Source organism: Chaetura pelagica, unplaced genomic scaffold, assembly GCF_000747805.2.
Source record: "Chaetura pelagica isolate M959 unplaced genomic scaffold, ChaPel_1.0 scaffold36, whole genome shotgun sequence".
In the NCBI taxonomy this organism is placed as follows: Eukaryota; Metazoa; Chordata; class Aves; order Apodiformes; family Apodidae; genus Chaetura; species Chaetura pelagica.
Window position 1 is genome coordinate 2,405,447 of NW_009953726.1, and position 13,116 is coordinate 2,418,562.

A 13,116-nucleotide genomic window follows, 5' to 3' on the forward strand; every position below is an offset into this window, starting at 1 on the left:
CGGGCTCAGGGAATGCTGCCCCGAGCTCAGGGAATGCTGCCCCGGGCTCAGGGAATGCTGCCCGGGCTCAGGGAATGCTGCCCCGAGCTCAGGGAATGCTGCCCGGGCTCGGGGAATGCTGCCCGGGCTCAGGAATGCTACCCGAGCTCAGGGAATGCTGCCCCGAGCTCAGGGAATGCTGCACCCTGTCTCCCCAGGCCCACTGGCACAGGGGGGGCTGGGAAGTGTCTCAGGAGAGTCCAGCTCGGGAGGGTCAGCAGCCGCACCCTCGTCTTCCAAAATTCTGTGCCGTCTCCTCTCAGGAGTTGCCATCCTGCACAAAGCACGGCAGCAAACTCCAGCCTCTCTCAGAGGGACCTGGTGAACTCGCAGCCCTGTGTCCAGAACTGATCTGAAGACACCGCAGGTTGCACTGAGCCCCTCTCTTAAGATTTAAATGGCACCTCACTGCTCATCACATAGAGTCATAGACTGGTTTGGAAGGGGCCTTAAAGACCATCTCATCCCACCCTCCTCCACAAAACTCCATTCTAAAGGAATAAGTTGCTCCCCATCTCTGATAACCTTTAGTAGCTGGTGGCTGGCCCATACGTCCTTCTTTATTTAGCATACCCTGGCTTACATCTTTACAACTAAAGAGGAAGCAATCTGGTGTCTGTCACAGAAAGCTCAAGCTGTTCCAACATAACTTTTCATTGTGTAAGTTTCTATTGCACCTGAACTACAACACAGCATCGAGGAGACTGACCCAAGCCCTGAAGTGCTAGGAGCAAGACAGGGCTTTAACACATTTCTCAACCCCTTGTAGCTAATGAAGCTCTTGCAGTCCCATTTCCAAGTGTTGAGTCTCATTTGGATGGGGGTAAGCCATTACCAGGCTTAACTGGGTGCCCAGATTTGAGAACAAAGATGAAAATGGGGTGAGGGAGCCAGGTCCACAGAGCAGGTTCTGTCAACTGTGAATGGGCAACTCCAGAAATAGAATAAACTTCAAAATTAAACACTCCAGAAAAGAAGTGATAAAATGTGTCATTTGAATAATTTCTCTGCATGTGAGATGAGAGAATCCAAACTCTCTACATAGGATCCTGATACATAAAACATCTAAGTACAGGACTAGAAGGAAGGAAGCTCAGCTATTTGCATTTTACCTGCCCTTACAAGTGCAGCCTTTTGCTCCTACTTTTACTTAATTAGATCTTGTTCATTTCTCCCATTGTAAGAATAAATGTTATATTGGAAAATGCCTTCTACTTAAACCCTGCCCTTACAAGTGCAGCCTTTTGCTCCTACTTTTACTTAATTAGATCTTGTTCATTTCTCCCCATTGTAAGATAAATGTTATATTGGAAAATGCCTTCTACTTAAACTTAAACAGTTTCTAAACCAATGTCATCTGTTTTAAGTGTGTTCTGCTTTTCATCATCCACATTATACTTGTAAACATTGCACAGCACTAGTTAAAACCTTCTCTTTGAATCGTTCAGCTTTGCCAAAGAAATGGCCATTTCTATTGTACAAATGGAGTTCTTCAGTCCATCTTCTAGATCCATCTTAGAGAAGTTCCAGCCAAACCCTATTTCTCGAATTTATTTACAAAACCTGCAACATCCAGATACAGACCATCATGTTGCCTCACTCACATCCACCAGGTTAGCTGAAGTTAGACCAGGATTACACAGAAGTTCCCTTGTAGCCTTTGATTACTGTATTAGCTGAGGCCATAACCAGGAGAGAAGTTAAGATACTAGGAAACAATATTCTTTCTAGATTTACTGTTGGAAGGGAGTAGGTTATTTGTTGGGATTTCTTCTGTGTGTGTGTGGGGGGGTTGTTTTTCTTTTAATGACAGCTGCTTCCTCCAATGAACATTTTAGGGAGTCCCTCTCCTGTTTCTTAAAGCCTGTAATTGCCCATCAGACTGCAGCAAGGGGTTTTTATTTCAGAAAAGTTACACCAGCACAATGAAAATTTTGCTTACAGCTGCCTCCAAATTCTCAGGATTATTGTTTACAAATATTACCACTGCACAGAGTCAGTAGTTCTAAGTCTATCCTTAAGCATAACTTCCATTTTACATCTAAATCATTTAATTAGAAATAAAAAGCACTTGTTTTCATAATTACAATTAAAAAATAACTGCTAGTTGAATGAATCTACCCTTGTGCCTAGTCAAACCTTTGCATGCTTCTGATGTTGATTTGTGAATCATTTTTAGAAGTGTGTGCAGGGAAGATTCATGTCACTGAATATCAAACATTCTGAAAATTCTCCCAAATCAGCTCCTGGGACGGTTCAAAGATGAACAGAGGGGCAAACAAGATGGTCACATTACAAAAAAATCATTTAACAGACTCCTTAAATATGTTAAAATAAACTTATGCCGTATCTGTGCAATCATAACCATTCAGCTAGAAATAGCCTGTCAAGAAAATGGATAATTAGCTTCTGTAGCTGTGTTTGATCTTTAGATCATATCACTTACAGAATTTTCCATCTATGGATTAAGCCAAACAACCTCGCAACCAGAAATGCAGTGTGAATGTTACACCAGGAAAAAGAGGTGTGTCTGAGAAGTTTAACTGTGTTATTACCACTATAGAGACTTTATTCTGTATGGAAGTACTCTTTTTTCTGTAACAATTAGATCTGGACTAATAGATTAGTGGATTAGACTGCAAATATTTTGGTTATTTGACTGAATATTTGATTGTTCAGCTTACTATACAGTAAGGTTTTGGCTTTTTTATAAAGTGTTTCCTCTTTTACAATTAACAAGGTTGAGTGAAACACTCACGCTTAACTACTAGTTCTTCCAGTGTCCAACCTGTTTGTCATTTAGGTCCATTCCTCCTTACCAACCAATGCATTTAATAGAGTCCCCCTTTTATTTAGAATTCATCAAATAATTTATATTTCTACTTAAGTGTTCCTTCTTTCGGGTTTGGGCACTTCTATCCTTTGCCCCTTGAGTCAGACTACCAAACTAATTCACTCAGTTTAGGTCCCTATTTCCATTTTATATTTCTTCTTGTAGGAGAAAAGGAAAAGAAAAGGAAAAGGCCTCCTTCGGCCTTTCCTGGATAGTACAGATATGATCAAATGGAGAAAATCCCATGGAGAGAGTAACTGTCCACATTCTTCTGGAATTGCTGTGGTCAGACAAGGGTATTTAAGGCCTTAAGGGCTGAATTACACAAATTCTACTGCTTGTTATTGTTTAAATACTCCAGCTTATGATTACCAGTCTGTTGGCTTTTCCTGCAGCACTGTTGCCTTCTCCTGCAGTACTGTTGCCTAGCAATCGTTTCCCTATCCAGTACCTGTTCTCAGTACTGAGCTTCATATTTCCATACTCACTTCTTCCACATCACCTCTACAATTCATAAGAACCATTTGAAATTCCACTCCTGTCCTTGTACATCTTAGGGTCATCTCCAGAATTAATATTAATGCACTTTACATTTCTTCATTCAAATATACAATGAATCCAGAGACAGTACAACCAAAGGCTTGGCACCAAGTTAATTTCCCACACGTGTGGCATCAAACCATTACAAACAGTGCTGAAGTGACACACTACAAAATGGGACAAGTAAACCGTGAAAAATAATTTATTACACTCATTTTCAAGTCAGCAACCTTAATGATATGAGATTAAAGACTACAAATGTGTCTCATACAGGCAACTATTTTGTAAGCTGTTCTGGTAACAGTCTTAGCTAAAAACATCACTGCAGATCAACACCAGCTTCAAGTGCTAATTCACACTGGGTGAACTAAATACAAACAACCATCTTCTCTTCCCATCCCAAACAGGGCACAACAACTTTGTCTTCCAAAACCAGCATTCACCAGATGAAGAAAAGCATCAGGCTGCACTGAGCCCCTCTCTTAAGATTTAAATGGCACCTCACTGCTGTACAATGAGACAGCTCAGGTGTCAGTGTCACCTGTTGTTCCGGTCCCAGACAGTTGGTGTATGTTCAAAGGTATCCAAAACGAGCACTTTGTGTTACCTCTGGCATTTACATTTTATCATTAAAATTCACATTATCCCTTCTCTAGCCGTATCCTTTAACATCTTCTTTTCTTCTTGGGGAGAGATACTTCTGAAAGGAAAATAAAGAGATACTTCTGACAAGCTTTTCAATCTATCTTCCACCATGGGAACGATTAAGTAGAAGCAAAGGAAATTAATTACATGAGCTCTTGAGATTCACTCCCAACTCCTCTAACCGTGGTTTTAAACACAAAAAAAAAATCTTTCTAGATTCTATACTACTCTATCATTCAAAATACCAATTGAAATTCCATTGATGGACAAAATACTGTACTTCAGAACTTACTGAATCTTGAGAGTTTTCTGATCCTCAAGAACACTTCTAAGATTTCCTTGTGAATTTGACAAATGAAATATTCACAGATTAAGCACAAAGTACCTGAAGAGATTGCTTATGAGTAGTTTTGATGCTTCAGAATTTCCTGGAAAATTCTGAGAAATGGGAAATGGTCCTGATTTGGAAAGAAACTTTTTGTCCACAAAAACTTGAGGGAAAAGTAAATAAAGTACAATATTATATGCACCACTGTGCCTTCAATTTGACCCTTTAAAGTTGAATGAAATAGTACTTTAATAGTTATTATGCTCCCTTATATGAAATATTCTTCCATTACATATAATTTTGGATACTAAATCAACTCCGACATACTCCTCACATTCATCTATGTCATTAAAGCTCTCCAAAAGTTGTATTTAACTCTTTGCTCCCCTTTTAAGCAACCTAATTAAATCCTACTCTTTCAGGTTATGAACCTCTACCTCTGGCCTATCAAGTCTGCCTTCCTGTGTAAGCAAGACCCACCAGTCTTAGACTTGTCAGGAACTGCCACTAGAACTGGCCTTCAGCTGGCAGCTCCTCTCCCAGGAACACTACTCATTGTTTGAGACATGGCAGCGAAGCAGTACCCTGGGCTCTTCCTACAGCACAGCTAAATAAGGCACCTCAGGATAAAGAGGATGCCATTTTCTTTGTACTGTGCCTTTTCCATGGTGCTTATGTTCTCCTCAAGCAATACTGGAGAACAGACCCTGAAGGTCCTGAGTGGCAGAGCAGTTCAAGACCATCTAACATCTCAATTTGTGCTATGTGCATTTGATGCTTCCATAGAGCAACTCCACCACCAGCTTTGAGAAACCTGCTTTTCCATTGTTTCCATATAAAAATTACATTATTTCCAGTAATATGAGTGACAGCAAAGTCATTCACTCTTCTGCTGCTTTTCACAGAATCTCCCCCAACTATGTCAGACAACTTGTACTATAGCAAAGGATTCTACCACTGTACCACTGTATATTGCAACCTAATCCTTGAAGCATTGTCCAGTTGAAACTAGAGAGGAAATTTCTGTTTCCCCTCACTTCCACAAAGGTTAAGGGCAGCAAGGGATATTCTGACCTCAAGTGCAAGTTACATGATTTCCCAGAGATACTAGAACAGGAATCTTCTGCAAGTGGGTGAATGACCAAAGAAAAAAAATAATCACTTTTCCCTATTTCTACAAGCCAGGCCTGTATTACAGAGGAGTAAGTCTCTTCTAAACTTGACAAGTTTTAACTCTGAACATGCTACTGTGAAATCTATGTAGAAAAAAGCAAGACTTGCAGGATTTTGTCACTAGGTAAGTTCTGGTAACAAAGTCTCAAATCAAAGCTTTAATTTTTCATGGAACAATTTACAGGCTACAAACTCACCTAGCTTTTGCAAGGCAGCAGCAAGATGTGGTCCCAATTAGCAGCTTTAGTTTCAGAAAAATACAGCACAGCAGAAAAACAAGTCCCCAGTTTATTAGAATTTTAATCACTGTACCTTCACCAGAGTTCTCCTCTTCTGTGATTACAGGCATCCCAATATGCCGAGTTACAGTTTCCGTTGCCACTTGCATTTCACCTGCTGATAGATTTAAAAAAAAAACAACAAAACTGTCAGCCTTTTTTTAAATTTATTTTGCTTCTACATCTCAGGTCCAGCAGTTAAAAGACAGTTCATTTTCTGCTCTCAACTTTCTAGTCAAAAGCTGTGGAGGAACACCTACATTTCCCAGAACCTTCATCTGCCTCACTAAAGAAACCTTCAGGAACAAGTAATTAACACTACAAGTTTAAAACATACTAATCACAAATTCAGTCCATAGGCAATTCAAAATGCCCTTATTCCCCTTCAACATTTCATCTACTGTTTTAAAGTGAAGCAAAGGTAACACTGCCTTAATGCTCCTCTAAAAGAGGGATGAATTTCCTCAGTAACTTTTTTTCTAGCAGAATCTAAGTCAGTCAGAAAATAGAGTTTGGAACTTTGAAATGAAATTCCTGTCTTCAAAATAAAGATAATTTAAAACTATTTTGTTGTTCAATTTCATTTAACCTTTAATTAAAAAAAAAAAAAAATTAAAAACTTAAATGGCAGAACAATAACTATCAGTTTAAAAGTTGGGTATCTGATATTTCCTTCAGAAAAGCACTTTTCCCATGTTTTCAGAACTGAGAGACAGGGAAAGATAGTCTTAGAAGACTGAAAACCAGATGCATGAGCAGGGATGTGAAAATACCTAGAAAGTAAAACCACATCAATCCAGAGGACATAAATGGCATGACAGTAAAACAACTAAATCAATCACTGGTCATTTCATATAGGCCAAAAATCAGCAACAGTAGACAGGATCACTTCAACAGAGACCTGAAATAGCTGATTTTGCTCTCCTTCCTCATCTCCTTTTTTGATCTAGCAACGTAGTCTCACACCAGGCCTTACATTGTCTCATGTCAAACAGTAAGTCCTCAAGTTCTGAGACCTGATCTCTTTCAGAACGTATTAACGTATATGAGGATACCATGCAACAAGAATCGATATAAATGGTTAGTCCTTTAAGTTTTCCTGTCAGAAGAGGAAACAGACGTATCTCAACCTCTAGTATCTCTAGAAAAATTAAGAAACTATTAAAAATTAAGAACATCGGAAAAATTAAGACACTGCCACACAGGACATGCTTTTCCAAAGTCATGCCTTTCCAGAGAAAAGTTAGCAGGACTATATAGGAGACTTGAGATTAACTATAAAGTGCATGCACTCATGTTGGATTGCTACCAGGCTAGACCATGGAAAACAGACAGAATGGTTTGGTTACAATAGGTGTAGTGCATAACATTTCTTTAATCTTCTACCCTCCACAGTCAACAGTAAAATTTAATCCAGCTAGCAAAAGAATGGATGAACTTTTGCTCTCTGTCCAGGCTCACAAATGCAATGGAGAAATACCTTTCATCTCCAAAGAACCTCTCCTCCTTGTTGCCTGTGGTCTCCTAGTGGCTTTTTTATTTTGTCTTGGAGACTTCCCATAATTTGATCCTGATTCAGAAGATTCTAATTTTACTTGACGATGTCTTCTGGATTTGGAAGCCTAGAACCCAAACATCTATATGAATGATGCAAAAAAGGTAAACTTCTACAGATATGCCACTCAGAACTTTACAAGTCAGCAAGGACCAAAAAAACAGCTTGTATGTCAGAGTGAAGAAGGGATGGGAGGATTCCCACTAGTTACTGTTCTTCAGTTTTAACAGTACAACACCCTTCTTTGATCTTAACATATCATTTAAAATTCAGATAATGAAGGATTCATTCCCCTTCAAACCATTCTCTGTTGCTAGCAACTTACACACCAGTTATGTTGCACACCACTGTGTGCAGGCAAAAGGAACTCTTCCCCAACCACTGCACCATAAATCCTCTTTACTATCATATTTGGCTTAGGTGCCTAGAAAAGAACCTCACTGCATATTCACAAGTCTGGACCATGGCACAGTCCAAAGCTCTGTTTCATTTAATAATGGATTTTTCAATAAGAGGCTTAACAAAAGAGGAAAATGTTGATGTTTCTCACAGGCCTGCTATAAAAAAGATAAATCAACACTATTTTTAAAGTAGCAGTTATTGAAACAATGTTTCCAAAGACTTCCAATTAACTTTAAACCCCCATGTTTCATTTTCACAAGCATCTTCAGAGATTCTAATACCTAAGCTTCAAGGAATTCAAGCAATTCCACTCACATGTATTTTTATTCCACCTATTCACACAGAGCACAGACATTAAAAAACAACTTGTAAATGAGAATTGCCCAAGCACAGACTGCATCTGCACTGTTCCCATAAATCTAACGTAAGATTCAGCTTGCCCCAGTCTGTCAGGAAAAACAGAACCTTCAAAGATTGAATTACAAAGTTCAATTTAAACTCGCTCCTTTCTGACCCAACATTTACATTAAACTGGTACATTAAATTGGTACATAAAACTGTTCTTTAAAAATAAATACATCTCTATCATCAATTTTTATACCTACCTCAGCAACTGCAGAGTAAGATTTGTATTTGATTCTAGCCAATGCATTTGCTCTTTCAGAACCCTGCAAAGAAACAGAGGTCAGAAAAACAAAATCATATTCTATTATAGCAGTATTGAAATGAAATACCACATCAGACAATCACTTGAGCAGTAGCTCACTACAGCTGTAATTCTATAATTAGAATGAGTTTTATATCATTAGAATGCCACCTAACTGTTCCTTAAGGGAAAAAAAAAGTTCAAATTTCATTAAAAAGGCAGCCCATAATTCTGGTTGCCTTCACTCTCACAAAGCTCAGGAGAAAATCAAATTGGAAACTTCATATCTCACTCAAATTTCAAGTTGAAATCAACAGATAAGTACAACATGAGATAATTTTGTAGGATAAAAAATGAAGATTGCATTTACTTGAAACTTCAGGAGGAACCATAAAGGAATTGGGCTAAGAAGATACAACTCCTTCCCCTCCTTACCTGAAACAGTTTTTATTATGAGCATCCAAGAGCTATCAAACAGTGAATGCTCACAGCTGAACAGAAAGCAATGACATGCCATTTTAAAACAAAAACAAACCAACCAACAGCAACCAGCCCCACTAGCTGTTCCTGGAAGTTACTTTGACACCATCAAGCCTTGGCATACACTGCTTAGCCTGTGAACTGAAGTAAAAAAAATAACAGTTATGTCCTGTGCAATGCAGTTCATTTTCCTTACCTCTGATTCTAAGAAAGTCTCTTCTTTCTTTTCATCTGACATTTCACCAGTTTCTTTAGCGTTTAGGAACAATTTCTGGAAAAAAGTAATAATTTAAATGTCTGTCATCTATAATGCAGCTAAAATCCAAGAACTGTGAAAAACAAATATTTAACCACATTATTAACATGCCCATTTTCTTCATCTGTCTTACACTACAGCCATTCCTTCATCCAAGAACAAGTGATACATGAGGAAGAACAACTTTACTGTGAGGGTGACACAGAACTGGAACAGGCTGCCCAGAGAGTTTGTGGAGTTTCCTTCTCTGGAGACTTTCAAGACTCATCTGGGTGCATTTCTAAGTGACCTGCCCTAGATTTGGTCCTGCTCTGGCAGGGAGTTGGACTTGATCTCCAGAGGTCCCTTCCAACCCCCACCATTCTGTGATTCTGTGACTTTATATGGTAATTAAAAAGCCACCAGTTTCATTTTCTAGGGCTTCCCTCTCAGTGATCATTTATGTTACCATAGAGGCAGCATCACATATAAGTCCTGCCCTACCCTCCATACCATAACTCTTCCTGGGGTTTTACTCATTTCACATCTTCAGTGTTATAGCTCCTTCTACTTAAGCCTGAGATTTACAAAGTACACTCAGACGTAATTACACTAAGACAGTTCTTACATGTTCACACAACTTGTTAAGTTGCCACAGCACAATGGTTGATATTACCTACCATTCTGTTCTGCTGCCATTCCTGATGTTCCAAAGTTATGTCTTTAAGAGTAACTACAAATTCATCTTTTATCAAGCTCAACGCCTTGGCTGGCTGGGATTTGTCAGCTGAAATGACACACTTCATTTTCTGATAGTGTTCATGAATATTCATCAATTCCTAAAATAAAAGAGATACTCTTCTCAGGAAAAAATAAATTTTAAAAAATAATTCAGCAGTAAAGCAGTATTAGTCCTCAATGAACAAAACCAGGGTTATACCAACCATTCCAAGGAGACTACGGAACTAAAAGGAGTGTTAGAAAGAGATTCTGCTCAGATCATTTCAGCTCCAGGGAGATTAGCAACCTGCTGCCTAGCACAGCCCCATCAGCTCACCAAAAAAGCCAAAGAAAGATCACCCTGAATTATTTAAACTAAGACTAAAGTCTCAGCAGTACTCAGGGGCACTGTTCATAGAGGTCTCATTCTGATATGGTGGTCTACTTTTAACTCTTTGGAGAAAACATTGTATTTTCTCCTTTTGAGGAAGCAAGTCTTCTCACTCTACCATTTCACAGATGACAGATTTTTGTACCACAGTAGTCAACCTTATTGATGATATATACTTGCTAGTAGCAAAAGGAAAAATCTGTAAACAAAGACCTATTACTGAGTCATAATGAGCAATATAAGAACTTATACCCAGCTTGAATTAATCAATTTTTAATGAAATGTACTATATCTTAAACAAAATCAAGTTTTGAAAGGAGAAATAAAGGTTAGAGAAGGCTATAAACTTGCAGATAAGTAAATTCATATTACCACAAGTATCAAGGCTCCAGCTGCAACCTGTGGACATGCTTCTCCTCACCCACCATTCTCCACTTTTCTCTGTTCAAGTGACAATTAAACATTTATCCCCTCCCACCTGTTACATCTTATTGAAGCAAAATGACCAAATAATAGAGCATATTTCAGTATTGAAAAAGGTGCCACAGTTCTTCCATAATAAATGCCATGTTTCTGAATGTTTGGCAGAATTGCTGGCATAACTTACTATCCTAGTCTACATCCACAAGACTTCCAAAGGACAAGACCAGGCTAATTAGATAAGTTATAATTCTTGGATAGCAGTAGCAGAAAAGCAAAACAAAACAAGCAGTAATTAATCAGTGGTTAAAAAGTTACTGTACCTCCAATACATCATTAGTGATGAAGCTGTTCACTCTGTTACTTGGGTCTTTAAACTCTTCTTTAAATTCATTTTCCTCAATCTTCTTCTTAGTTCGGTAGTTTAGCTAAAGCAAGAGACAACGCTTTGTAACCTAAATGCAAACTTAACATGGCATCTCCTCTTGAAAATTCTTACTGCATTTCCAACCATCAAGAGATCCTCAAGGGCATAAAACCATCCCATCCACAATAGCATGCAACTTTACTGTCAAGTGCTCAGAGTCAGCACTTCTCAAAAATGATTCCCTAGTCAAGAATTGAATCCAGCATCCAGATTTAAGAGGTTGACACTTCCACAGACTGTAAGACATCTCAAACCTAATAAGAACATTAGATACTGAAAAAATACTTTCAAGTGAGAAGTCAAACACTCTCTAAGCTTTGCACCACGTACCTAGAGCAAGACATACTATATTTCAACCCAGCCTCAAAGCTGAAGTAAATACCTGAGTCCTGTTGAAATATCAGCCATTGGAAGATGAAGGTATTTTATTAGAAATGGGAAGTCATTAAGGTAGTAACTCACTGGCTTTGGCATGGCAGTGAAATGGAAGGCTCGGGCAAGTCGCAGCGTCCTGAAGATGTATGCTGCATCATAATGCTGGGAGTCAATCAGATCTTGCTGAAATCTCTGGATTTCAGGCCAATCCTTGAGGGCAATTCTGATCTGCAACAAAACAGACGCCTGGAGTCAGACCAACCACGTATCTCAACAAACTGAAATTAATTCAGCTGGGAACTGTGATGTTTTACTATGTGCCTGCAGTCAGACCAACATCGTATCTCAGACCAACCGCATATCTCAACAAATTGAAATGAATTCAGCTGGGAACTGTGATGTTTTACTATGTAGAACTTGGATGTTTAGCAGGTAACATGGCATCCGATTACAGCTCTGCAGAAAGGATCCTACTATATTTGTTACTACTATCAAATATAATGCAGCTAAAATCCAAGAATTGTGAAAAACAAAACAAAGATTTAACCACATTTTTAACATGCCCATTTTCTTCATCTGTCTTACACTACAGCCATTCCTTCATCCAAGAACAAGTGATACTTGAGGAAGAACAACTTTACTGTGAGGGTGACAGAGCACTGGAACAGGCTGCCCAGAGAGTTTGTGGAGTTTCCTTCTCTGGAGACTTTCAAGACTCATCTGGATGCATTTCTAAGTGCTTATTATACTGTTGTGTCAAATATTCTCACTATGGTTGCCTTATTTGACAGCAACATGGAAATGCCCTATGCATTTATGATAACAAAGCAGACAGAGGTTATACCATATATCTTATGTCTAGTATCTTCTGAGAGTAAAACCTGAAGAACAATTACCTTTTGTTTTGGCTGGCAGAGCTGTGTACTGTAGAGCCCGTACAAAAGGTACAGAGCACCAACTCGGATCTGGAAGGCATAAGGGGGCAGAAAGTACTGCTGTGCCAGTTCTAAAGTCTTCTTTGTGAGCTTATTCCTCTCCAATGCTCGTATTCTACCACTGAACCAAAAGGAAGCGTGTTACAGTCAGCAATTATGAAAGCAAAAATACAGAAACTCAGTAATGCAGAAAAAAGCTTCAAGTATTTTAAACCACATCACCATAGGGCTCTTGTTCAGAGACAACCAGACCTTAGGTCCTCACACAACACCGCATGCAATTCTTTGTATTCAGTCCGATGTAAAGTGAAAACTGACATAAATACCCTACAATCGTTTTTTTTCATCATGTACCATGAGGACCGCATCAAACTGCCCGAAGTGTCCAAACCACACAGATCACTGATGTTCAAAACAAACTACTAATGAGCTTCCGCTATCGCACAGGGATCGCTGCTGCCGTTCACCCGCACACCAGCCAGGCAGACCCTTAATCATAGAATCCTAGGGGTTGGAAGGGACCTCGAAAGATCATCTAGTCCAACCCCCCTCCCAGAGCAGGGTCACCTAGAGTCCAAAGACCCGTGCCCTGACGGGGAACACCGCCCACCAACACCCCCGGGGCGGGACTACCGAGGGGCGAGCTCAGCGCGGGGAGCTGCTGGGCTTCGGGAGGGGGGAGGCCAGGTCCCCT

At 39.3% G+C, this 13,116-nt stretch overlaps 1 protein-coding gene across 1 annotated transcript in view; it reads right to left on the bottom strand.

The window, feature by feature from the left end:
- The window catches only part of SNAPC1 (small nuclear RNA activating complex, polypeptide 1, 43kDa), a 15,803-nt gene extending 3,024 nt beyond the window's left edge, over positions 1 to 12,779 (bottom strand). Inside the window, exons 1-9 of the mRNA XM_010000697.1 lie at positions 12,754 to 12,779; positions 12,384 to 12,543; positions 11,575 to 11,715; positions 11,009 to 11,113; positions 9,835 to 9,993; positions 9,116 to 9,190; positions 8,399 to 8,461; positions 7,317 to 7,458; positions 5,871 to 5,951 (exon numbers count right to left, since the gene is read on the bottom strand). Of these exons, the coding sequence (XP_009998999.1) occupies positions 5,871 to 5,951; positions 7,317 to 7,458; positions 8,399 to 8,461; positions 9,116 to 9,190; positions 9,835 to 9,993; positions 11,009 to 11,113; positions 11,575 to 11,715; positions 12,384 to 12,543; positions 12,754 to 12,779 (952 nt within the window). The remainder of the gene's footprint in view (positions 1 to 5,870; positions 5,952 to 7,316; positions 7,459 to 8,398; positions 8,462 to 9,115; positions 9,191 to 9,834; positions 9,994 to 11,008; positions 11,114 to 11,574; positions 11,716 to 12,383; positions 12,544 to 12,753) is intronic.
- Between the last annotated feature and the right edge of the window lie 337 nt (positions 12,780 to 13,116).